Source organism: Clupea harengus, chromosome 13, assembly GCF_900700415.2.
Source record: "Clupea harengus chromosome 13, Ch_v2.0.2, whole genome shotgun sequence".
Lineage (NCBI taxonomy): Eukaryota > Metazoa > Chordata > Actinopteri > Clupeiformes > Clupeidae > Clupea > Clupea harengus.
The window spans coordinates 12,049,656-12,077,155 of record NC_045164.1 but is presented as its reverse complement, the minus strand read 5'-3'; the positions used below and the strand labels follow the sequence as shown (position 1 = coordinate 12,077,155).

Below are 27,500 nucleotides of genomic sequence, written 5' to 3'. Positions count from 1 at the left end.
ATTCAGCCGTAGGCAGCGCTGCTAGCGGCTAAGCTCAGGCTCTCCCCAGGCCCTAACATCAACCTGGTTCTTTAAGAATGTTCCGGTAAGTTTAGACAAGGGAGTACAGGTGAATTTGTGCAATCCAAGCTGTGGGTCCCTTATACGAGAAGGGACCGGAATAGACCCAGATTAGGTGGAATGGACCCAGATGTTCTAGCAGGACCTGATTCCCAGATTCATGTTAGATGCTAGAGCTAGAGCCATCGTTGAGTCATCTGCTCTTGCTGTAGGCTGGTCTTCAGGAGCTGTGGAGCAATAGACAGAATGGGTAGGTGTCTGGGGAGGACTGAACAGAAATGATTCGATGATGGTAGAGTGACCATTAAAGAAAATATCATGATAATCCATCCCACGGAGGATTTAGATATAAGTATCTCAAACAACAGTCTTGTTTGTTTATTCAGTTCTGCTGTGTTTGTTACAGTGAGCTTTCCTCCAGTTACTTCTCCTCATTTCTCAATCATTCCCATTCATGTCACCTAAACCACCGCTAGGTGCATCAATGGCCTGAGGAGAAAACAGAGTCGGGGGCTTGGAGAGGAAGAGTGGCGGGCATGGGATAGAGAGAGAGAGAGAGAGAGAGAGAGAGAGAGAGAGAGAGAGAGAGAGAGAGAGAGAGAAAAGGTGTTTACAGTGAAGCACAGCCAGCGTTAGATTAGGTTGAAGTCACAGTGGAGTGGGGTGGAGGCACAGACCCTGTGAGATGTGACAGTTGGGTGAAAAGACAAAGCTTTACTCACAGATAAAGGGTGCTCATGTTTGGGGATTTCAGTTGATGCATTTTTCTGTTGGGGTTAACATTGTGTGTGTGTGTGTGTGTTAGCAGGAGAGAGAGAGAGAGAGGAGAACGTATAACAGTATGATATGATGAGATATTTTCCTAGTGTTTTTGGTGTCAGCCAATAAACGTACAGTATGCCTTTCCAGTCTCTAAGCCTATAATGAAGTGAGATCATTGTGTTTATGTCTTCCCGTCCATCTCAATATCAGTATGATGAAATGTTTTTAAAACATATTGGTGTCAGTAAGATTGCCAACCCTGTGAAGGCATATTGTCTCTGTGGTTCGGTATTTGGGATCAGGTAGACGCTACACTGAAATGACTGAAAAGATTGAGGTTGTATGATCTTGTATGATATCATGAATACCCCAAAGAATGATACATTTGGATAGACAAGGCTTTAAGGTGGTGAAATTGACTTCACAGTCAGTTCCAGAATTATTCTGAATTTTTTCCCCCTGTTTTTTTAAGTCTTCAACGGCCCCCCTAACATAACATAATGTTCAAAACCAGATATGGACTTGCGCCCACTAATTCGAAAAACAACTCCTTCTTCATAGACCTCCAGGCATCCGTCATAAGACCCTCCTAAGACTTTTAATATAAATGTAAGGTCAGGTATAAAAAGATCCCATCCACAGGCCAGTCGGGTGTGTGTGGAGGTGAGACAGGCCTCAGGTTATCTCTACTGACCGCCATCTGCTGACTGTCCCTGTGTCGTGTGTCAGACAGACAGACAGACAGACAGACAGACAGACAGACAGACGACTAGACCCAGAGGACTAGACCCAGAGGACCAGACTGCTGACTGGACACAGAGAGATGGGACAGATTGAGAAAAGAGTTGAGTAGAAGTTGGACGGTGAACAGGGGGGAGAGAGGAGACACCGAGGGAGAGGAAGTGACAGACACTTGGGTGAGACGAGAGAGAGAGAGGAAGGTAGAGAGAGGAAGATAGAGGGAAAGAGAGGGAGAGAGAAAAAAAAAGAGAGAGAGAGGTGGGGGAAGAAAGAGGGAGAGAGAGAGGAATATAGAGAGAGAGAGAAAGAGAGGGATCTGTCTACAGCAGCCTGCGTCATTAGAGGGGGAAAAAGCGAGCAGTTGGAGAGCAGACAGGGATGGGATGTGGTAGACCTGGGACAGATGTTTGTGGAAAGTGGCTAGGCTCACTCTCGCTGTGTGTGTTTATCTGTGTGTGAGAGTGTGTGTTTGTTTGTCTGAGTGGTTGTGTGTGTGTGTGTGTGTGTGTGTGTGTGTGTGTGTGTGTGTGAGAGAGAGAGATGTCAGAAGTATGGAAGGATGTCTAAAGGTTAGAGAGTGGGCTGAGACTTTTTTAAAAGTGGGTAGTAATGACGTCGTCTGTCTCTCCTCTCCTCTCCAAACTGATTTCACCATTCTGGGAGACTTCCTTCATTTAGTGCACCACTGGTTTCTACCCTTCCTGTGATATGGATGTTGTTGTAACTTACCTGTAAGGCACGTGTGTGTGTGTATGGAGGGAGGGGGGGGGAAGCGAGGGGGGGAGCGAGACAGAAAAGAGAAACAGGAACGTAAGAGAGCGGGAAGTAGAGAGCAAGAAAGAAGGAGAAAAAAAATGAAAGGATAAGAAGGAGGGGGAAAGAAAGAGAGAGAGAGAGAGAGAGAGAGACGAAGGGGGGGGAAGAGGGGATTAGCTTGGCCAGACAGGCTGCCATGCCCCAATCTTTGTCCGGGTGGTAATAAAGCATGGCATTGTGATCTGCCAGAGCCTAACTCTCTCACAGCCTGACTGCTGCATGAGGCATTGGAGTGGGTCCCAGAGTTTTGTTTGCTGAGCTCTCTCTCTCTCTCTCACTCATACTCTCTCCCTCTCTTTCTCTCTCTCTCTCTCACTCATACTCACTCCCTCTCTCGCTCACTCCCTCTCTCATACTCTCTCCCTCTCTCTCTCACTCACTCCCTCTCTCTTATACTCTCTTCCTCTTTCTCACTCACTCAGTTTTTTCCTCCTCGTGTTTCAGAGACGCCACCAGATTTAGGGGAAGAGAGTAAGAGAGAGAGGGAGAGACAGAGAAGGAGACAGAGAAGAAAAAGAAAAGAGAGGGAGTCAGAAAGAGAGGCAAAACAGGAGCGCACGTGTAGAGAGGCGAGCGAGAGGAACGACACATAGTTTTTCTTTTCTCCTTCACTGTTCCTCCGGTTTTTTTTCTTCTTCTTCTTCCAAACCGAAACATCTCAGACTTGATTGTCGCGAACAGAGGAAAGTGGAGTAAGGACTTTTTTTTTCAGTTTAGTTTTAGTTTCTCGAAATGGATTCATCCAGGCTGACCAGACTCCTCTTCCTCTCCCTCTCTCTGCTCCCCTCCCTGGTCCTGGTCCTCTGCCGGGCGCCGGCGGCAGCCATCGGGAACCAGACGGGCAGGATAAAGGTGGTCTTCACCCCCACCATCTGCAAGGTGACCTGCATGGGCGGCCGCTGCCAGAACAGCTGTGAGAAGGGCAACACCACCACCATCATCAGCGAGAACGGCTACTCCACAGACACCCTCACCGCACCAAACTTCAGAGTGGGTGAGTAGCCCTCCAGTGACCTTCAACCTCCACCACCACCCCATCCCAGTGAAAACTTCAGAGTGGATCTTAAACTACTCTTTCTTACCTTAGTGATACAATGCTACACCTCCTCAGCTCTCAGCTGTGGGCCATTTCCAATGGCATCATGGGAGAATGGCATCTTTGTATAACTCATTGTTTAAGATGTTGTTGTGTTGATTTGTGCCAGTTGATGCACCCCTGGATAATATAGAACATGATATGACGCAGGAACCTGTTGTTTTGACCTCTCCTAATAATGCTATCTCCTACTATGCGGTTTTCTTAAGGCATTCTTTTAGGTCTTGTCCTAATTCAATGAATGACGCTGTCTTGTTATTGGTAGAGAGTGTGAGTCTTTTGTGAGCCACATTAGAAAAGCATGTTGATGTATCAATGACAATTCTTTGTGTGGCTCTTCATAGAATGTGAATGGCCAAAATGGAGAATAATCAACTTATAATGTCAATCTTTGAATGTGAATCTTGAGTGTGCACAGGAAGTCTCTGTTTTCAAGGAACAGCGATGTCAAATCGCATGGACACTCGTTTATGTAACTGATGGATTTGTCTGTGTTTTATTTTTGGGATGAAGTACTTTGCGTCTCCTCTGCTTGCTAGAAGGTTTGGGTCGTTCGAGGTTGAACCGTATCCATCAAATGGTCAGAACAAGTCCCAGACTTGGCAAACGGGTGAGACACGGTCCGATGACGCTCGTGCTCTTCCCGGTGAAAATGTGTGCAGGATCCAGCACTTTGCTGTGTTTGCAGTGTCTTAACCTGCCCCAGTCCTTATAAGGAGAGCACCGCACCATCCAACAGATCTCAACACAGACATTAGTGGGGGGGGGAAAAGCCCAGAGCAAGCGGTACTTTACACAGCTGAGGAATGAGCTGCCAGAGGAGAGTTAAGCAATCCTATCATCCAAGATATGTGAGGGGATATATGGGATAGGTGTGACAGGCTCTGATTTCTCTCTGTGATTGATTAGATGTACTGAACATGTTTAGATGTACTGATTGCGCTCAGCCTTGTGGGGTACAGGGCAAACGTGTGTAGTGTTTAGGACCGTGCGCAGGGCTGTTAAAACCTTAATACAGATAGAACTCATTCAGTAATCGATCGACAGACAGCCTGGACAACCCAGGCTACTGGTGGTGGAACAGGATTGGTCAGCCTGGTGATCGGTGGTCCACTGGTGCTCTGTGTCTGTCAGCCTTTCAGTCCTTCCAGTTATGTCTTCCTGACTGCGTGTTAGACAGTCCAGTCCCACAAATCTCCACCTGGACAACAAGCATGCGGCTCCTCTACTGTGTGCCAATGGCTGATTCAGCGAGAGCCCTGAGGGGTGTATCACAGCACCCTAGCCATCAAAAGCCACGACTGCTTTGACGTCGGAGACATAGAGCGAAGGGCACTCAGAGTGGGGTTGGGGGTTGGGGGGGGGGGGGGGGGGGGGGGGGGGGGGGGGGTTGTACGGGGATTTGGCTCACTGAAGTTACTGCCCCTTTAAAACACCCTGAACCACGCTGGTGTTTGGCAGGCAGTCAGTGAAATGTACCTGTCGAGGCATGTAGTCAGTCTGCAGTCTGAGTTCGCTGGCTGTCTGAGAATGGCCAGGGGATCGGCAGGGGAGAGCAGTTTTTTTTATTTTGTTTGATTTTTATTTTATTTTCTCGGCATGACTGGAAATGTTTCTTATTTATGCTCTGCTCTAGTCTGTTTCCAAACAGACGGCAAACAGAGTCCAAATAAATTCCGAGGTTGTTTATCATTCTTCAGCGATGACATAGAGAAAAAAAACAGAGAAGGAAAGAAGTACTTGAGTGTTCATACTTGAGTTGCTAAGCGATAATGGAGGAGATATTTGTTCATACTTGTTCCAGGGTTGTTGGTCAATTAGTATTATTACTCTCTCGGTAAAAGGCTACAGTTATCTGTAATTGGTGACTCATTTAAAAGGGCTGAGGTGCTAAAGCTCCTCCACACACCATGCCTCATCCTCTCTCTCTCTCTCTCTTTCGCCCTTTCTCTCTCTCTCTCTCTCTCTCTCTCTCTCTCTCTCTGTTTCTCTCTCTCTCTCTCTCTTTCTCTCTCCCTCTCTCTCTCTCTGTTTCTGTCTCTCTCTCTTTCGCCCTCTCTCTCTCTCTCTGTTTCTGTCTCTCTCTCTTTCACCCTCTCTCTCCCTCTCTCTCTCTCTTTCTCTTTCTCTCTCTCCTCTCTCTCTCTCTCTCTCGGCGTGTGGAGCATTTTCCGAGTAGGAGGAACAGGGTTGGGTTGATAATGAAGGTTGCAATTACCACAATTCCCTTCGATTAAAACGGGAAAAAACACACATAGCATTTCCACCGAAGAATTATTACCCAAGAATAATCCCATGTTGTGGCCGTAAAAGCCAAAAAAGGTGCTCAGTGGGGGGGAGTGGAAATACCCTTAAAAAAAACACCAACCACTCACCACTCTCCTCTCCTCCCCCTCCCACCCACCCACCTCCACCCTCCAACCTCCACCCTTGTCCGCCTCCTCCTCCCCTTGTGATTCGCATGCCTCGGTCTGGGTTCGGCTGTGAGCAGATTCCTTATGGGGTTGCTATTGTGCTGAGTCGGCGCGGGTGGCTGGAGTGCCGGTGGTTGCGGGTTCCCACTTTTGCTCCCACCCCACGCCGGCCCCTGTCGTGTCCCAGACATCCCCTATGCCCTCCCCCCCTCCCCACCCCCAAAGCCTGACTCTGCGTCTGTGCAACACCACTCAAGAATGGGGCCAGTGTGGGCACCGGGCTGTATTCTAGCAGCAAGACGCAAGAATGGTCACAGTCTGCTGTGCTGAAGTCATTTCAGATGAGAGGAGTGTCTGTCAATTGACTCAATGTAAATGTTAACTCAGTTCAAACACGGCTCTGTTCTAATGGCTCAGTCAGTATGAAAGCATGTGATTCATTGCTCTCTTATCAAGGGACCTGAATCAGACATTCCGCTACTGTCTGCACTGGTTTAGGAGAGTTCTTCCTCTTTTGTATGCTGGTCTGAGTTTTCTTCTGTCCTCATGCTCTTCTTTGACGGTGTGTGTGTGTGTGTGTGTGTGTGTGTGTGTGTGTGTGTCTTGTCTGACAGTTTACCTCGTATGAGTGCCTTTGACTGACTGCCTTTTGATCTCAGGCCCACTAGCTCAGATTACTCTCCTGCCCTCTCCTTCACCTCCCCCCTCTCCTGCCTTGGCTCTTGGGAGCTGGTTCCTGAGCACTAACCCTGACCCTGACCCAAACCCTCAGCCAGCCCAGCTGACCTCCCTGATCAGAGCCTGGGGAAGATGGCTGCCGTCTCAGCCGCTCTCTCCAGGGAAAACTCTCTCTCTGTATCTATTGGAGTCCTCTTTCTGCCAACACCCCCACCACCCGCCCCTCCCGATCATTCCGTGACTGCTTGTATATCAGAGGCTCGTTTGGGGGGGGGGGGCTGATCTCCCCCCTCCGTCTCCAGGTGTTTACGGTGCCGGTCCAAAAACACCTCCGTCTCGGGAGCGCCGGCCGACCCGCGCCAGGGCACCTCATTAAGGACGGCTCCGGCTGCCAGCTCCCTCCTGAACGAGCCCAGCTCCAGACAGCGCCGTGATCCCTGGCGGGGAGTTAGCCAAGCGCGTTGCTTTCTTTCTTTATTTCCCTTTTTTTCCCCCCTTTTGTTGGGTCTGGGTTTGGGATGGAGAGAATGGGATTTATATGGATGCTAGGATTTTATAGAGGTGTTTTTTTGTGAGTGTTACCTGTATGTTTTAGTGTGTGTGTATGGGGGGGTGAGGGGGTAGAAAATCAAGCCTGGATGGTGATTTGGATGGCATATGTGTGTGTGTGTGCGTGTGTGTGTGTCTGTTTGTGTTTCTGCGTGCTGTGTGTATGTTATAGCAGGACCACCGAGGACACAGAAGGAGGGCTTTCTTCTTCTCTTCTGTGTCTTGCCCCTTTATCCACCACTGAATGCGTGGCAGGTGACAAAGTGAGCAGAAAAAAGCAGGTTGAGGCTGAGATGACGCTAACTGCTCTCAGCTGTGCTGCCTCTGAACCCTGGGGGCCACATCCTCCCAGCTGCTCGCTCTCTAACCTGCTCCCATTATTTAAGGACTTGGGCAGATTGGTAGGATTCCTCCTTTCCTCTGCCTGCTAGGAGGTTGCTCCTTCGTCTTCATATTCTTCTTGTGCGTGTGTGTACCTGTGTGTGTGTGTGTAGTTGTGTGTGTATGTTTGTGTGTGTGTGTGTGTGTGTGTGTGTGTGTGCGCCTTGTCTGGAGGCCTGTGTGAAACTTGATTAATGAGAATTACATGCTAATGGTGCTTTTAGGATTTTTCTTGGCTGCGGGGTTCCATCAGGTGGCTGCCCAGTCAGGCTGGTAATTAGAACCATGTGGGAGGTGGGGGAGGTGTGTGTGTGTGTGTGTGTGTGTCTGTGTGTGTGTGTCTGTGTGTGTGTGTGTGTCTGTGTGTGTGTTTGGTTGGGTAAAGGGGAGTTTGGTTTGAGAGCGGGGGACGCAGTGGTGAGTTAAGCTGTATGGGACGTGCTCTGGAAAAAAGTCACAGGGAGAGCTTTTGACTGACACCCTGGAGACGGCTTTTATGGGCCTTCTCTATCGCTCTCCCTCCCTCAGCCACCTCCACGCACGCACACACACACACACACACATGCAATTGGGTCCTCAGCGCGATCGACTCTTGATGGTATTTCCAAAGAAAAGGAGGAGAGGAAGGAGTAGGGAAAAAATGAGAACGATGGCAGCCAAACGGGGGTCTGCCGTCCCGTGGCGGACGCGGTTGCAGCCGGAGTGTGCCGGGGAGTTTACGAGCTGCACGGTGGCGCGGTGCAGCGTGGCTGGCGGTGTGGCGTGGCTCGGCCGCCCTTATAAGGAGCTCCAGATCGCAGGAGTCTGAGACGGCTCCTCTGGTAGCAGTCATTTCCTCTTTGTCAAATTTCATTAGTTCAGAGGCGTCCCGCTGTCATTTTTTCCCCTCAGACTTTTTCTCCGTCTGAAGAAGAGGAGCCCCCCTCCCCCATTTCAGGCCCTCTACCCCCCACCACACACACACACACACACACACACACACACACACACACACACACACACACACACATAAACACACACACACACACATCTCCTACTCTTTTCCAACCAGCCCCCTCTATCTTCTTTGTTCATCTCTTCACCTGGCAGCTGTGTACAGTGGAACCTGGAGAGTAGAGCTGGTGCTTTGGCTGTCCTGTGGTGGAGAGAGGGAATGAGACAGAGAGAGAATGAGACAGAGAGGGAGAGAAAGGAGTAGCGTTAGGTGAGGAGTTGTCTGGGGTTTGCAAAGTCCAGCTAAACACTAAATGGGGCATTTTCTTTCTCTCTCCATCTCCATCTCCCTCCCTCCCTCTCTGTCCATCTCCCTTTTCTAATGTAAGTAATGGTTGTCTCCTGAATCAGCAGTGTGTGTGTGTGTGTGTGTGTGTGTGTGTGTGTGTGTGTGTGTGTGTGTGTGTGTGTGTGTATGCGCACGCATGCACATGTGTCTATCTGAATCTGCCAGCCTGTCTGTGCCCCAGATACACATGTGTGAATGTGTATGTGCATGTGTGTGTGTGTGCGTGCGTGTGTGTGTGAGGTGGTTCGGCAATGCAGTCATACTATTCCAGCTCTTTATGGGAGTCAGAAGCACATCTGGAGCACATAAAGTGTGTGGAGCGGCCTCTGTGGCTCTGACACAGTGCCCCTGTGCTACCTTCAATATTCCACCGCGGAGCTTATCTGTGCTACTTTTTAAAGATCCCACCGGGAATGGGCCTGGAGTCCACACACGGCACCTGTGGCAGAATCCCAGCGCCTAAATCCTCACCTTGATTTGCGCGCTGCGGCACAGCAGCCAGGTTCGCCTAACAAATCACCGCGTCGATGTGAAATTATGCAGAATTCTACGAAAGAGAGGGAGGTGCATACTTCAAGTCGGATCGTTAATTAACTGTCTTTTGCAGCATTTATTCAAAAGGTGCTGCGGTTTAGAATTCAGCAGCAGTGAGCTCATTGTGGCATCTCCCATTGAAAGCCCTGCTCGCTCTCTCTCTCTCTCTCTCTCTCTCTCTCTCTCTCTCTCTCTCTCTCTCTCTCTCTCTCTCTCTCTCTCTTTCTCTCTCTTTCTCTCTCTTTCTCTCTCTCACCACTCCCGGCTATGGCATCTTATTCTCTCTGCCGCAATGAGCTTGTCTGGGCAACCACAGCAGGCGAGTGTGGTTTGCCCGTGGTAACGGTGGGGTGGGATGTGTTCACACGTTGTGCTGGGTGAGAGAGAGGGGGGGCGGCCATTTTGTTTGGCTTGGGTGTCAACACCATCATCATGGCCATCCGTTCTGTCATCATTCATGTCATTCCTGAAGCGGTGGTGGGGGTGGGGTGGCAGTGTTAAGACCTTGTGGCTTTGGGTGAGGCCTACGACATGGAAAAGAACTAGAGGTAGAGCTGCTGTGGAGAAACATGACCTCCGTCAAAGAAGAGTAAGCAGGCAACTATATCATGTTCCATCAATCACTAAACTTCTATTTTCAAAATACAAACACACATATGTTTTGCTTGAACCCACATGATACACTGTAAAAGAAGCTACACTTGAGTGTGTGGCTCGTAGGCTTTTCCATTCAGGCTAACAGATAGATTTAGTCAGAGTTCGAGTTTAGTCCCAAATATTTGCCATTTGCTTAAAGCCTTAGAAAATCCATTGCAAGCTGGAGACCTGGCACCTGCATCCTAATTACACACGCGGCCTTTGCAGGGAGCTTTGGTTAGGCTGGTTCAAGGAGGGGACTTCACACGCTGACAGTAAGCTGCCGTTGCACCAGGGGAGCAGGGCAGCGTGGGATCTGTAGTCTCCAGGGGACTGGTGTTGTTACCATAATGACAGGGTGTGGAAGGGGCAGATCTATTAGGGCTGTTATTAAGAGCCAGCGCCACAAATCCTACATAAACATGCCGATGCACAGCAGAGAGGGAGGGAGAGAGGGAGGGGAGGGGGAAGGGGCACGGCCTTGCGTACAGTATGTGTCCAAATGCAGTTGTTCACACCGCCCTGGTTTCCTCTCTTCATATCTACGAGGTGACCACAGTGGACATCTTGGGAGGTTAAACCATCTCAAACATGTCTGTCCACACTAACATGTTGACTTTTCATTGTCATATACTCTCAGGGAAGAGAAAGGTCTTCAGCTTCACTGACCACAAGTAACCATAAATGTCCTGTAAAGCACCATAAAAGGTTCTAAAGTTCTTCAGGGTTCTTCCATATAGGTTCTTAAATACAAATGTTTCTAGATAGTGTGTTCTACACAATCCACTCTCTCAGTACATCTTTCATACCTTCTGGCAGTATTGGCACTGTGTGCATTTGTGTGTGTGTGTGTGTGTGTGTGTGTGTGTGTGTGTGTGTGTGTGTGTGTTGTGTGTGTGTGTGTGTGTGTGTGTGTGTGTGTGTGAGACACGCTCCCCTACATGATGTTCTGGTGTGCCAGAGTCCTGTGATTACTGCTTCTCTTTCGCTCAATTGAGCGAGTGCCTTGTGGTTTTTTTGAGGTGATCCAGTAGGATGGGTGTAGGCAGCTGACACGGAGCACACCCCCCTCGGGCTGCCAGGTATTCCCACAGAGACATCGCAAGTGGGGAGACGCGGCATCCATATCGTCCATGCCAGCTTGTGTTATGCTGGATGGATGAGTGTGTGTGTGTGTGTGTGTATGAATACGCATGTTGCTGTGTCAGTGATACAGGAGTTGAAATGAGAACACACATGCATGCTCGTGCACCCATCACAGTCATCCACACACACCCCCTAAAATACACATGCACACACACACACACACTCATACACATACATGCACATACATACACACACATACACACACCTAAAATACATGCACACACACACAGACATACACATTCAGGTTGTGTGTGTGTATGCGTGTGCGTGTGTGTGTATGTTTGTGTGTGTGGCGATGTGATGATTACCTTTCTCTACGGAGCACTTAAAATCAATTAAATCCTTTTCATACTTTTTTCCTCACAGTAATTGTGTTCCTCTGAGCTGTAGAGCTACTTGTGTTGTGTATCTGTCTGGTCTCACCTCCAGTTCCAAACAGAAATATGGCCTCTGGACTTTACTGAGGAGAGGTGAAGGGAGTGTTGTGGTGTGTGTGGGGTGTGTGTGTGTGTGCGGTGTGTGTGTGTGTGTGTGTGTGGAGAATGGTTTTGGGAAGACGGTGAGAATTCCTTTGTGGATGACTCAGCTTTGGGTGACTGACAATTTCCGGGCAAGAAGGGAGGAAAGAGAGGAAGAAGAGAGAAAGTGAAAATGAAATGAGTGTGTGTGAGTGTGTGTGTGTGTGTGTGTGTGTGTGTGAGAGAGAGAGAGAGGAAGAGAGAGAAAATAGACCATAAGAGCAGAAGGACAGTAGGCCTCACATGGTTGCTGTTAGTGACACACATACCTCCATGCCTCAGTGTTTTCCTGCACATCTGACCCAGATCTCAGTCCTTCACTGTCCTATTTGTCCCAGTCACAGTTGGTAAGGTAACAGCGCAGTCACAGATCTCAGTCCTTCACTGTCCTATTTGTCCCAGTCACAGTTGGTAAAGTAACAACGCAGTCACGCCAGCACTCCCAAAAGCCCTCAGTGGGCCCGTGGGCCTGTGGAAGCTGGTCTTGTGACCTCTGACCTCTGACCCTACATCACTTCCTCTCATTTAACCAGTGCCTATACAAACCCAAAGCCCGTCAGTCCATTTCATCTGTAAAGCAATTCAGGAATTGAACTTTGATCGGTTAGATAGCTGAGAGATTGCCATATCTGTGCTCTAGGCCTGAAGGGGAGTTGGAACTAAGAATGGGGGATTCAGTGTGTAGTGTCAACCTGGTGGGAAAGGTTTGTGGATGTCTGTGGCGGTGCTCCTCGGAGCCATGTCTGCAGAGCAGAGTTTGTTGTTGCCTTCCTCCCCGAGAGGATCGTTCTCTCGTGGAGATCAGAGGGACCTCAGAGAGAGAGAGTTCCAGAAGCATCAGAGACGTCAAAAACACACTGTAAACACAGCCTATTTAATCTTTTCCGGCAGAGTTACATTAGTTTACCTCTGAAACCTGGGAATAACTAAATATGTTGTGTGTATGTGAATATATCGCCGTTTGTACATATGCATGTGTATGTGTGAGTGTATGTGTGTGTCCACATACACACATGAGCGATATGACTACTGAATTTTTTACACGAGAGGCAAGACACATACAGTATGTGTCAGAGTGCATTAGAAAGTATAACAATTTGTGGAGGATGCCTCGAAGGCTGGTTACATTTTAATGTCTCTCTTTTCTCTGTGTGTGTGTGTGTCCGTGCGTGTGTGTGTATCTGTGTGTGTTTGTTTTTTCAGTGGTCTGCCACCTACCCTGCATGAATGGTGGGAAATGCAGTACCCGGGACAAATGTCAGTGCCCGCCCAACTACACCGGCAAGTTCTGCCAAATGCCCGTCCAAACTGGCAACCATCGGCAACAACCATCTGGGGGCCAGGCAGGACAAGTCCACTCCACGCACACCCTCCCCCTCACGTACAACAATGGACAAAACCAGGGTAAGCACCAGCAATGGACTCAACTGCTCGAGCAAAGGAAAGGGGATAGTACTGAAAATCTGTGCACCAGAAGAATGACAATCAGCCATTCACACATGACGCCACAGACTGTGACTTAGAGGGTCAAACATCACAGGTCATGTACATATTTCTCTTTGGTGCTCTACGTGTAGTTCATAGCCGGCATATTTACCTTGGTTGGGATCAGTCATGCTGGTTGTTGGGATGAAGTGGCTCTTTCACTGGTGGGAACCCGATGGAAAGTGTAGGCTGGAGAGAGGGGGTGGAGGCTTGAATCGGGTCCATTCAGAGAAAGGTCAGGAGAGAACAGTTAGCATTTCTTGCTTTCTCGCTTTTTTGGCTTTTCCATCCGCAGCCGCCCCCTCTTTGCCAAACAGGGGAGCGTGGAGAGAATCCTGTAATGTGTTTTTCTTACACGTCGCCAGTCCTCAAAGCGTAGGGCAACAAAAATACTACAGAGACATTTTTACGCCTGGTTGCCAGGTTTGCTTAAGTTCCCCCTGAGATCATACAAGCTGGATTAAGCTCCTATTGAAGTTATGATGATGAAAAAGTGGAAGTACTTGTAGTGGAAGTGTTTTGTGTAAACTTCAAGGATTTACTAATTAGCACAACCAAAGTAGAACTAACGAATGGCATCAACTGGACCACTGCATTGCTGGAGCGAAGACATGACATGGACTTTCACATCCTGCTTCAGAACTGCTCCACATTTGCGAGTTATCATTAGCCATTATGTAGTTAGCTTTAGGATAGCAGTGGATTGGATTGATAGAACATAGTTTGTTGATCCCTGACAGGAAATGCCTTATCATGTATGGCCTGAAGACAACATATCCAAGTTCAAAATAAAAGTCTTTGTTTGAAAATCCCCTCTTTCCACTTCCCCTCCTCCTTACTACTCGTTCTCTCAGTGACACAGAAGTCAACACATTTAGGCTATATGAAAAAAATGCATAGAAAATATAAAATTGTAAGAAATGAAAGAAAATTATGTTTCTTCATATACCGATGCATAGATATCTCATTTCTTTTAAAAAAGCTCCTCTGTGATGCTGTCCTTCTTTACCAACCACCCTGCTCCCCCTTGCTGCTCACTACAGTACCGTTCCCCCCCAACTTCGTGAACATCCACGTGAAGCACCCGCCGGAGGCCTCCGTCCAGATCCACCAGGTCTCCCAGATGGACACCAGTGGCCAGAAGGTGAAGGGCTCCCAGTCGTCCACCCACCACACCTACCAGCACTCGGAGAGCAGCACCAGCCACAGCAGCCACAGCAAGATCCAACAGCAGGGCCACACCATCATCTACCCCAACCAGCAGACCTACATCCACTACCAGCATCCCGTCACCTCCAAGAGCCAGCTGGGCCGCTGCTTCCAGGAAACTACAGGGGCCCAGGTGAGAGTGAGAGAGTGAGAGAGTGAGAGAGTGAGTGTGAGTGTGTGAGAGAGAGAGAAAGAGTGTGAGTTGGGAGATGTTAGGGTGTAAGGGTTTTTGAGTGCATCCATTTTTTGTACTTGCCATGTTTTCCAAACTAGTGTGTGTGTGTGTGTGTGTGTGTGTGTGTGTCTGAGTGTGTATGAGCAGGTTATGCAAGCATTGTGTCATTGTGTGTATCTGTGCTGTGTTTGCATTGTTCTAGCCACAGCTTCTTTAATGAAGCAGTATCACAACTCTCCCCACTTCCTCTCCTTTGTCTCTCTTCCTGTAATCATTCCATCATTTTTATTCAATGGTTTTCTTTAGCCTCTCTCTTGGTCTGTGTATGTATCTGTGCGTATCAAGTATGTGTGTGTGCACCATGTGTGTGTGTGGGGGGGGGGGGGGGGGGGGACGACACACACGTGTGCCTTCCCCACTTCTGCGTGAGTTAGGACTGAGGGGTTGAGGGGTTTTTCAGCGGTAGCAGATCCCCCTCCTGTCTCTCCCCTCTCATCAGCCCTCTGATTGGGGTGGGCAGCGCTGATGAACTCCATCCCCAGGTCCAGCGAGGAGCTCGGCTTACAGTCGAGAGGCTGGAGGACCGCCTGGCACCCGAGCGAGCGCGAGCAAGAGCGGCTTTGGAAAGACTGCTTTTTCAATCAGCGCTCGCCCCAACTCCAATTGAAATTGAATCTCCTCCAAACGGCAGCGCGACTCCTGTGCTTCTGTCTTGTCAGATTGATTTTCCCCCCTTCTCCCTTTTTTTTTCCTCTCCAATCTGACAAACCGATGATGCCGTTGCTCTCTTTCAACGCGTTGGCCCGACAAACGGAGCCTGTCTAGGAACCACATGCTGACTTGTTTATGTCAAACGAGTCAAGATACTATCTTTCTGATGGAAAAAAATAGTAGTCGCATTCATTTAGACTTCCACTGCGTCTGCCTCTGTTTCCTGTTATCGGCTTTAGATTGCCTTGCAATTTGATTCCCATTGCAGCGAGATTTACAGGATGGTGATAAGGGTCAGCGGTAGTCGGCACAGTGCTAGATCACGGTGTCTATCTGAGATGGAATCCTGGGTTTCAGTGATGGAACTGCCATCATGGGAACAGATCAGGTCTGTAGTTAGCTCATGATGTGCCGACGGACAGAACAGAAATGTGTGGAGTGGAGTTTGTGTGAGGGGTAGCTTGTTATTATGCAGTGGTTTATTTTGTGTGACTGGTGTTCCTTTTTACTGCATCTTTCTTAATTCCCCAGCTCTTGTTACTAAATCTGAATCTCTCTCGCTCCTGCCACGCGTTCCTCTTTTCGCTCTCTTCAATCTTCTATTGTCCCACCATCTTTTTATTCCTACATCTCTCTTTCAATCCATTCAGTTCTTTCTTCTGTCCCCCCCCTGTTAAAGTGTGCATTATACACACATAATTTCTCTCTCTCTCTCTCTCTCTCTCTCTCTCTCACCTTTCTCACTTCTTTCTCGCGTGTGTTCCAGTGTGGAAAAGCCTTCCCGGGGTTGGTGAAGCAGGAGGACTGCTGTGGAACAGGAGGCACGTCCTGGGGATTCCACAAGTGCCAGAAGTGTCCCAAGAAGCCGTGTAAGCCTCTTCCTGTCATCTCACCCTCTTAACCCCTCACACACCACAGCAGCCTCACACACACACACACACACCGGCAACTTCTCTCTCACACACACACACACACACACCCCGGCAACCTCACACACTTCTCACACACACACACCCCGGCAACCCTCCGCTGTGTTCCTGAGGGCTCATCCTCTCTTCTTATCTCACACACTGCAGGAGACGCACGCACATACACACCACATACACTCAAACAAACACACACACACACACACACACACACACACACACACACAAACACACACACACACACATTTACACTCAAACACTCTAGGGCACACACACACACACCAGGAACCTGCCCCCTCATTTATCAGGCTCACTGAGGACTCTGTGTGTAGCACAGGCCTGTCAGTGCTCTGTTCCCCCGGCTGGGCTGTTCCAAGGTGTGTGTGTGTGTGTGTGTGTGTGTGTGAGGTGCCTAATGCAAGGTGTGTGTGTGTGTGTGTGTGTGTGTGTGTGAGGTGCCTAATGCAAGGTGTGTGTGTGTGTGTGTGTGTGTGTGTGTGTGTGTGTGTGAGGTGCCTAATGCAAGGTGTGTGTGTGTGTGTGTGTGTGTGTGTGTGCACGCACTGGAATGCAAGGTGTGTGTGTGTGTGTGTGTGTGTGTGTGTGTGTGTGTGTGAGGTGCCTAATGCAAGGTGTGTGTGGTGTGTGTGTGTGTGTGTGTGTGTGTGTGTGTGTGAGGTGCCTAATGCAAGGTGTGTGTGTGTGTGTGTGTGTGTGTGTGTGTGAGAGGTGCCTAATGCATCTCTGGAATGGGAGTTTATGGCGAGTGTTTAGCTGATTTGTCTCGGGGTGACCGGCGCGTGTCATCTGTGTGCATGTCTCAAGACAGAGTGCCGGAGAAAATGGCCTTCACTGCCGGAGAGGAAAAGTCACTGGGTTCGGAGCGAGCGAGTGAGGGAGTGAGTGTGTTTTTGCGTGTGTGTGTGTGTGTGTGTGTGTGTGTGTGAGAGAGAGAGAAACTGAATGATTATGAGTGGGTGGAGGGAGCAGATGAAGAAACTGTAAAAATATCTGGTTACACACACACACACACACACACTGAATCACACACACACACGCACACACACACACACACACACTGAATTATGCTGACTCACACATGGCACGCAGACTCCCCACATTCCCCTCCAGAAAATGACTCGGTTCCGCTGAGACATTCCCCCGCCTCTGCTCTATGCCAGCCGACTGAGTCACGGGCCCCCGCAGAACTGAGGAGAACAGAGCGGAACAGAGTGGAGCGGAACTCTCCTCAAGAATGCTGCCTTTTTGAACACTTATGCCGTCAGGTTCCCCACAGATTTTCCCAGGAATCTGTTACGCCGGCTTTCCATGTTACTCACCCTTATATGGAAATGATATGCCTAATGCATGCACACCCGACACATGTTGTCAATCCTTTCTCACTCACTCACTCACTCTCTCTCTCTCCATCTTTCACTGTCTCTCTCTCTCTCCATCTTTCTCTGTCTCTCTCTCTCTCTCACTCACTTTCATTTTTGGAGCTGTTTCGGGGGGAAATCCCAGACTCCTTTGCACCCTCGCTGCACATATTGGCCCTGTTGTTGGAAGCCCAATGGGCAGAGTATGTTCAGCACCTCCAGTTTAATTTGTTTATCATTGTGCGCTCATTACACCGTAATTACCAGGCCTTATTCTCCAGCCCCGCATCGACACCCACCGCAGGTGAATACAGCGCAGTCGACACAACATAGTTTCCTAATGGTCGACGGACAAAACACGACATTGAGCAAACTCTCCAGAAGAGTAGCAGGGGATTTTTATAACATCTTTAAAACCTTAGCTTAGCCTAACGTTCCAGCCATGCGGTTTGTGAAGCGTAGCTCCTCAGTTTGGCTGCTGTCGCTCTAAACCTACTGTGTGTTCATCAAAGACAAATCCAGAGTGCCACCGGGATGTCTTCTGTGACCTTGCTTATTAGCAGAGCACCCACTTCACCAGCCCCACTCACTTCCTGGCCACACAGCGGCTTTTGTGTGCTAACCTAAGTAGCTCTTGAGCTTGCCTGAGAGGGGCCGTGAGACAGAGTTGGAAGAAAGTGAGTTAATGAAGTAATTGGAGGAGACGAGCCTTGTGTCGAGCAGAGGCTCCAGATAACAAGAAAGACTTTTAGGCCCGGTGTGTGTGTGTGTGTGTGTGCTGGTCTGTCTGACTATGCACTTGTTGCACGGGGTGTCTGTTTGCGTCTTGTGTGTCTAGGAGTGTGTCCGTGTGTGTTGGGAGAAGGGCTGTCTGTTTTTTTTCTCTGGGTGAAGACTATGCCCTTGTTTTTGTCTGTGTGAGTTTGTGTGTGTGTGTGTGTGTGTGTGTGTGTGTGTGTGTATTTTCAAAGGAGATCTGTTAACAGTCTGCAAAAAGAAGCAGTGAATGCCTGAATGTCTCCACGGCTGGCCGCGCTCTCTACCCCCCTCGGCCTGTCTTTCTCTTCCTGGGCTATTTATACTGGCTGTTACCCGGTGGAGATAGGGACCGGCAGAGCAGCGACACCAGAGCCCAACGGCCATTTTAGACTCGTCCCGTGAGATGTGGCTCAAGAAAGTTCCTCTGCTGAAGCTGCGGTGGAGTGCTTCTTCCCCCCCCCCCTCCCCCCTTACACACACACACACACACACACACACACACACACACACACACACACACACACACACACACACACACACACACACACACACACATACACATACACATACACATACACATACACACATACACATACACATACACATACACATACACATACACATACACATACACATACACACACACACACACATCCAAACCCCATCCCATACTAAACCACAGGATATGTGTGTGAGACCTAACTGACCCACACATGTGGATAATGTGGGGTAATAATGTTTAGCCAATCCCCCTCTACCCTTGCACAACACTCCTAACTCCCTGCACTTACGACTTACTCCAAAACCACATGAAACATGGAACTGCATGAAAACATGGGACCAAAATTGTACAGAGAAATGTACCCTACCCCACCCCGTAGGTTCGTAGAGGGGGGTGGCAGTGTGGAGGGTATTTCAACAATGCACTGCGGTGGGGGGCCACACAGAGTGTGAGGTTTGGCGTCTCATGCCGAATCGGCATGTGGATTCTTCTGGAAAAGAGCAGGAGAAGGGGCCGGCCTGCTCCTTATAATGAAATTCCTTCACATGACGTGATGTGACCACGTTTAAGGGGGAATTTTTGAACAACCTCTGGAGGGATACATTTACAGTGTCCTGCTGGTGTCCCCTTTTATTGTTTTCATGACTTACCACTCGAAAATTCCAGTGACTTTTCCAGACGCATTTACAACTGCTCGATGGCTTCAGGTCCATTTACAGGCAGAGAAAAAGGAACAACCTCATTAAAATATATTCAGTAAAGTAATATATAAAATGTATATAAAATATATAAATACCTTTCAACACTGCAATATCATATAGTTGATACTTATTCCCCCATCCACAAAATGTCCCCTTACCTTCTCAACACACACACACACACACACACACACACACACACACACACACACACACACACACACACACACACATACCTCCACCCCTCCCTCGTTATGACTCCGGGGTTCTACAAAGGCTCAGTGTTTGGCTGGGGCCCAGACGGGGCGTGAGACTGGACCTTGTGAGTCGGTGCACGGTGTGTTGAGAACGCCTCATTGTTGTTGTGGAGACAGTCGCAACTGGTAAATAAATTGGCTTACCCACAAACAAACATGGCCTTGTTCACTCCCCCTCTCCCTACACACACACACACACACGCACACACAAACACACAAACCTTCCCCTTCCCTGGGCTTGAGTAAGCTACAGTGGTCCAATCTGCTTTCAGGTATTTGGGTGCCAAGCTGCTACAGGAGCCTAGAGGGGCTTTGGGTGCTGGTGCCGGCTCCGTCGCTCCCCGCGCTGGTTGCCTCACTGCAGCACACACACGCTGGGGCGGTGTGGGCTCTGAGGTGGCTGGGGTTGGAAATGGCTCCAGACTGCACCTAGTTTAGCTCTAAAGCTCTCTAGATCTCACCGACTCAGGTTCTTTTCTTCATTAAGCTCTCTTTCTGGAGGTGTGTCTCTCTCTCTCTTTCTGGATGTGTTTCTCTCTCTTTCTGGATGTGTTTCTCTCTCTCTCTGTCCACCATCACTCTCTCTACCTACTGAGAGTGATCTGCTCATTTTCTGATTCTCATGCCGTTTTTTGCCCTGTTCTTGCTCGTTAAATTTCACTCTTCCTCCCTATCTCTCTTCTGGTGTCTGTCTCTATCTCTTTCTCTCTCACTACCTTCTCTCCATCTCTCTCTCTTTCTGCTCTCTTTCTCTATCTCTTCACTGCTTCTTTCTCTCCTCTGCTTGTTGGAATCCAACCAGAATTTTCATGACCAGATGTCTGCTGAGCTCCTTTAGTTTACACTGAGAGCAATTAAAGGTGTCGCTCTGGAATGAAATACTGTGGATGGGTGACGTCTGGACGCCAGTCGTGTGCATGTGTGTGTGTGTGTGTGTGTGTGTGTGTGTAAGGAGGAGGGGTTTACTGTGTCCTTGAAGTTTCTGCTGTATGAAGGGTCAGCTGGAGCCTTGTGTGCGTGTGTGTATGTGTGTATGTGTGTGTGTGTGTATGTATATGTGTGTACATGTGTGTGTGTGTGTATGTATATGTGCGTGTGTATGTATACGTGTGTAAATGTGTGTGTGTATGTATGTACAGTATGTGCCTGTGAGATAGTGAGAGAGAATGTGTGCTGATGTACTGATAGCCCTTTGGCACACTCTCCTGAGAAATCAATAAACAAGTGAGTCCAATAAAGTGGGTGATTCAGGATACTTGGTTACACAATATCAAATATTCCAGCTTAATAGAATGATAATTTAAATTAGAAATACCACTCCAGCTGAGTCAGAGGAAATGTCACTCTTTCTCTCTCTCTCTCTCTCTCTCTCTCTCTCTCTCTCTCTCTCTGTGTGTGTGTGTGTGTGTTTGTCTCTGCACTGCAGTGTAAAGAATCAGTATGGTCAGTATATTGACCCAATGTTGCAGTCATCAGATAGTTGCTGGTGCTGCAGGATTGTTCTTTCACTGTCTACTAAGACCAGCAGCCCATCCAGGGCGTGGATGAAAACCCAGCGTAGCGCTGACATAAAGCTTAACTAGTGAGCACTACGACAGCCCATCAGAAAAGAAAGTGGATCACACCAGGCTTTATCCTATTAACCATATATGTATTGAATATGTATTGAATATGTATTGAGATAAAGATCACATTAGATGGTATCTGTGGTAGGCTGAACCTAGAACATGACTGGGACTTTGAATGGTCTGATTGGTATATGACCACACATGACCTCTGAGGTAATGTTTTTATGTACGTTTATTCTTTGTCCTCTGTCATTTCTTTCCCCTGTCGTTTTCTTCCAGCCATTCCTCTGACAGATACGAGGTACCTCACAGAATGCCCCCAGGGATACAAGAAAGTCAACAACTCCTGCCAAGGTACGAGTTACAACTTGGACGTGTTAAACATGTCTGTGATGGCATTTTTTTGTTTCAGACACACACACACACACACACACACACACACACTCTCACACACACACACACGCGCACACACACACACACACACACACACACACACACACACACACAACACACAAACACAACACACACACACACACACACACACACACACACACACACAAACACAAACACACACACATTCTTGACATACACACCCACCTGTACATATGCACTCACACATGCACATGCTTCCACATAAACTCTTATACTCCCAAAAAGCACCATGCCCCCCCCCCCCCCCCCCACACACACACACACATAAACACACACACACACACACACAGCACATGCATGCAATCTGGTAATGAAACATTTTGGGGGAGGTCGAGAAAGGGGGGTCACAGAGAGGAAGAGAGATGGAGAAACACACAGAAAGAGAGTGAGGGTGAGGGTGAGAGTGAGAGAGGTGCAGTGTCGTTGACCCAGAGATGGAGAAACACACAGAAAGAGAGAGTGAGAGTGAGGTGAGGGTGAGAGTGAGAGTGAGGGTGAGGGTGAGAGTGAGAGAGGTGCAGTGTCGTTGACCCAGAGATGGAGAAACACACAGAAAGAGAGAGTGAGAGTGAGGGTGAGAGTGAGAGTGAGAGTGAGAGTGAGGGTGAGGGTGAGAGTGAGAGAGGTGCAGTGTCGTTGACCCAGAGATGGAGAAACACACAGAAAGAGAGAGTGAGAGTGAGAGTGAGAGTGAGGGTGAGAGTGAGAGAGGTGCAGTGTCGTTGACCCAGCATGGCGGCGAGGTCCAGGGGGGGAAATGAGGCCTACAGAATTGCTCTCTCCTAGTCCCTCTTTCTTCCCCTCTTTCTCAATTTCTCTCATTCCCTTTCTGTACAGGGCTCCCTCTGCTGGTAACTCTCCCCTCTCTTGCAAAACTTCACTCCTCAGCTAAATCCCCCAGTCAATCCTTCATATCTCTCTCCCTCTCTTTCACTCACACTCTTTCTCGCTCTCTCCTTCTCTCTGTCATTCATCTCTCTCTGTCTCTGCTACATGCCAGCCACCTCTTGTTGTCTCCATAGAATTACCCCACATCCATCAAGGGACAAAGCCTCTCCTCCCGCCCCCCTCCCTTTACTCCCTTGTTCCCTCTCTCCCTCTATCTCTCTCTCCCTTTTCTCTTTCCCCTCTTCACACCTCTCCTGTTGGTGATCAATCCCGCGTTAGCTGGACTTCAAGCACAGCTAACAGGCAGGACAGAGAGAGAGACAGAGAGAGAGAGAGACGGAGAGAGAGAGAGAGAGAGAGAGAGGGAGAGAGACAGAGGCAGGTGCCAATGTTTGATAGATCCCCCTAATCTTTATTGAATTTGGGTATGATAGCGAGCGATGGCCCCAATACATCAGGCCTGGCAGCCTGCAGCACTCCCTCAGGGTGGGGGGACGAGCCGTAGATCACGGCCGATCTGCCCCAGTGACTGCCCAAGCCACAGCCCACTCACTCAGATAAGAGAAAGGGAGAGGGAGAGTGGGCACTGAGAGAGAGAGAGAGAGAGAGAGAGAGAGAGAGAGAGAAAGTCTGCCGAGGGATACAGGAGAAAATAAGATTGACAAAGACAAAAATAATACAGAGAAAGAGAGGGAGTGAGAGGTTCTGAGAGATACACAAAAGAAATAGATAGAGAGGGAGTGAGAGGTTCTGAGAGATACACAAAAGAAATAGATGGAGAGAAAGAGAGAGAGGGAGAGACAGGGATGGAGAGATGTCCCGACATGAGAGAGAAATAGAGACAAAGAGACAGACATATCCTGAGGGGTAGGTTTGTGAAGTGAAAGGTGTTGAGAGAGACACAGAGAGCAGTAGTGCAGGGACATGGAGGCGCTAGGTGCGAGACGGAGACAGAAAGCGATACTGTCAGGGCTTGGGTTGGAACTGGGAAACTGCATCCTCACGAAATCTTGTATTACCTCCACTTATCTCATCTCTGACACACACACACACACACACACACACACACACACACACACACACACACACACACACACACACACACACATAGAGTTAGAGAAGCACCATATCAAAACCAAAGCTCTATCCTTATGGTAAGGCATGAGTTAAAATGGATGAGGGATTTGATCCGGTATTTGTGTGTGAGTACCCATGAATACAAGCATCTGCTCAACATGATTGACATCTGCTGATTTTTAATACTCACAAGGCTTGATTACATGGTCTAGACATCTTGGAAGCGCTCTCCATCTTCCCTGTTCTGTACATGGATCCAGTTGCGTTAATGCTCTAGGCAGCAACTACTGGCTGTTTTTGAAGAAGGAGGCTACGTGATGTAGCCTTTGCCCACGACATGTTTCATGTAAATTGCACAAGCACAATGCAGATGGCAGTCTCAAAGGTGTGCACAGTTTTGGACTGTGGATAATTCCATGTAGCACTTTATATGGGCAATGTGCTCTTTTGATGCAGACTTGAGATGTTGGCCTCTCTTCGACTAGCCACAATCTCCTGTTGTGTAAACTTTCACCATTTGTGTTGCATTCGTGTCACGGTTCTGTTAATAGCATTAAACTATATTGGTGGCTTTAGTGCCGCTTTGCCCCAAATGCCAAAACCACTGCTAAAAAGAACCAGAGACTGACAGGGAGTGGAGTGCTGCCTGCTGCCTGCTCGGAGGCCTGCCAGACTGGGGAGCCCAGACTTGGCTTCCCCTGCAGAGGAACTGGGACTCCGGCTAATCCACCACATCCTGCTCCACTTATTACTCCTCACTTTTTTTATGGTGCGATTCGGGTTTCATTTCCACTTTGCTGCCCTCAGAGCCAGGTGTGTGTGTGTGTGTGTGTGTGTGTGTGTGTGTGTGTGTGTGTGTGTGTATGTGTGTGTGTGTTTACTAATCGTTGGGTGGCGTGAGTGTGTCCGGCTGTAAGAAGAAGAAGGAGAAGAAGATGACGGAGTTAATGGAGACAGGAAGGAGATGAAGAGTGAAGGGTCTGTTTCACTCTTCTTGTGAAAGAATGGAGGCCGTGGAGACTGGGGGAAGCCCTGGGTTGAGGGCTGAGGCAGGGACCGTAGATGGCTGTGTGTCCAGCACACCACACGTTTGGGCTGAGGGGCCGGTGGGAGACATGTGCTCATGTACGCCTGAGCCAGTCCATAACCACAGAGCTGGAGAACTCCCTACACACACACACACACACACACACACACACACACACACACACAGAGACACACACACAAACACACACACACACACACACACACACACACACACACACACACGTACACAAACACCGAAATCAAAGTCAAACAGAAACAGAAAGTGCAACATGTGTTGCTACTTTTCGAAGATGGACTTTTATGTCTGATGACTGATGTTCCAGCACTACACCGACACACTCTCTCTCTCTCTCTCTCTCGCTCTCTCTCTCCCTCCCTCTTTTCCTGTTTTTCTCTCTCCCTCTCCGTCTCCCCCCTGTCATCAGGCACACTACCCCATCACTAGTGTCAGTGGAGCCTGTACTGTGCATGACAGCATTACCATCACCCACGCCCCTGCTGCCCTCAGGCATGCCTTTCCCCATACACAAGCCTTCTGGCTAATTACTCTGTCATCACGCTTGATTGACAGCTTTTGCGGGCACGCTCAGTGGGAGTGGCCTCTAGTTGTCAGGCAGCAGGTGTTGACATGCCAGTAGAAACATGTTTATCCTTTTGGCTGCGCTTGTGTTTTTCTCTCTTGTGTTTTTGTCTTCTTTCTCTTCGCTCTTTTAATACAGTAATTGGCATTTAGGGACGTTCCTGGTGTCTGCTTTTGTTTGAAGGAATTCTACTGTAAACATTCACTTTTTGGAGTGTTAGGGGGGTTTAGTCTTGGGGGTGTATTTCTTTCGCATTCCTATTCTTCTCCTTCCTCTCTTCCTTGGGAGTACTTCTCTTCACTCCATCCTCATAGAGCCTAGACATGAAAGGCCTGTTCAAATATTCATGGGGTCTGAGTAGAGGCGGCGGTGCTGGGCCATGTCTTACAGCGTCGCTGTGCCGTGTCCGGGGCGAACAGCCGATCACCGCCATGTCCGCCGAGATGATCTGTCCCGATGTTCGTTCTCTCTGCTCAGATGGAGAACAACGAGCAGGAGTGTTGTATCTGCTTGGGCTTGAAACAGGAGTGATGAACTGGACATTTTGTCTTTTATTTTATTTATGTTGAAGCGCCGCTACCGTACTCCCGGAGGTGCTCTCAAGTGTGGCTACTCGCTTTTCATTTGGGTTTCAATCTCCGCGTGACGAGCAGAGACACACTCAGAGACAGCTGACCCGGAGCGGGTTAAGCTGAGGAGAATGGCCACGAGAGCTTGGCATATGGGTGCAGCAGAGACAGACTCTGAGTGAAAAAACTAAAAACAGTGTGAATCATAGCTGTTACGATCCTTTTCCCAGGACTAATGTGGTGAGGCCCGTGGATGGAAAACAGCTACTGTTTCAAGTTTAAGGCCAGCAGTAGCCTTAAGGCTTGATGAGCAACTTGTGCCCACAGGACCTTTAATCTCCCACTGCTCTTTTGTGGAGCTGCCCAGTGGCCTTCAGTAGTTTGCGTGTGTGTGTGTGTGTGTGTGTGTGTGTGTGTGTGTGTGTGTGTGTGTGTGTGTGTGTGTGCGTGTGTGTGTGTGTGTGTGTGTGATTGTGTGATTTTGTGGGTTTTTTTGTGTGTGTGTGAGGGAGAAAGAAAGAGAGAGAGAATGCATGTGTGAGATTGCACCTGTGTGTTTGTGAGAATGTATGTGTGTGTGAGTTTTTGCTGAATAACAGTAGAGAAACACTGTGAATACTGTGCATAGCCATATAATAAAACCAATGGAAATGTGTGGTGTTCTGGGTACTGTCCTCCCAATAGTGAGGCCCTCCCCTCATGTGACTGTGCTGTTTGTCTTGCAGATATCGACGAGTGCCAGCACGTCCCAGGGTTCTGTCCCAACGGCGACTGCATGAACACGCAGGGCAGCTTCCGGTGCATCTGCCGCGCCGGGTTCAAGCCCGACGCCTCACTGACCGGCTGCATCCGTAAGTGACCTCCGGCATCTGACCTGCCCATGCTGTGACCTCAGTGACTCCTCTCTCTCTCTCTTTCTCCAACCCGGTCGCTGCTCATCGGTCGTCCCCGTCCCCCCCCCCCCCCCCCCGGCCTGAATGCTGCATGTCAAAGTGCCGCTAGCGGTGACTGTGCACCTGCATGGAGGACAAGAGTTTGGCGCTCTCATGAATAGGAAAGGGGGACGTCATTGATGGGGGAAAAAGGCTAATGGCAAAAGGGTTTCGCAATGGAAAGCATTCCAGTGGAAGAGTGTGTGTGTGTGTGTGTGTGTGTATGTGTGCCAAACTTCAGGTCTAATTTCAGGAACTTTCAGTGAAGGAATAACCAACTGTGTATTTCATGTTTGCACATGAAACGTTGAACTTTAAGTTCAAAGAATCCAAGGAATTCGCCTCAACATGGAAAATGTAAAAACAAGCAAGATGATGTAGTGTACTGTAGGTCATGTCAGGAGGGCTGTCAGCGGTTACCTGCCCACAGACACACACGGAAGAGAGAGAGCGAGAGAGACCGGAGCGAGAGAACGAAAAGGAGAGAGCGAGAGGGAGAGAAAGAGAATGTGAAAGTGGGAGTAGGTCGATAGGAAAGCCAGGTTCTCTGAGGATTCTGTGCTATGAAGAGGGGAGTTTGTAGGATGCCCCCCCCCCCCCGTTCCTCAGGTGACTTCACCAGAACATGTAGTTCTCAGTAGAACATGGTTCTAAGTTCTGACAACTCTCACTTGCTCTCTCGCTCTTTCTTT

The 27,500-nt window shown here is 48.9% G+C and overlaps 1 protein-coding gene across 6 annotated transcripts in view; it reads left to right on the top strand.

Moving 5' to 3' along the window:
- The window catches only part of ltbp1 (latent transforming growth factor beta binding protein 1), a 116,377-nt gene that overhangs the window by 40,954 nt on the left and 47,923 nt on the right, over positions 1–27,500 (top strand). For all 6 annotated transcript variants that reach the window (XM_031578782.2, XM_031578779.2, XM_031578780.2 and 3 more), the window contains exons 5-10: positions 3,203–3,373; positions 12,817–13,017; positions 14,142–14,440; positions 15,960–16,062; positions 21,562–21,636; positions 26,602–26,727. In XM_031578782.2, the coding sequence (XP_031434642.1) occupies positions 3,203–3,373; positions 12,817–13,017; positions 14,142–14,440; positions 15,960–16,062; positions 21,562–21,636; positions 26,602–26,727 (975 nt within the window). The remainder of the gene's footprint in view (positions 1–3,202; positions 3,374–12,816; positions 13,018–14,141; positions 14,441–15,959; positions 16,063–21,561; positions 21,637–26,601; positions 26,728–27,500) is intronic.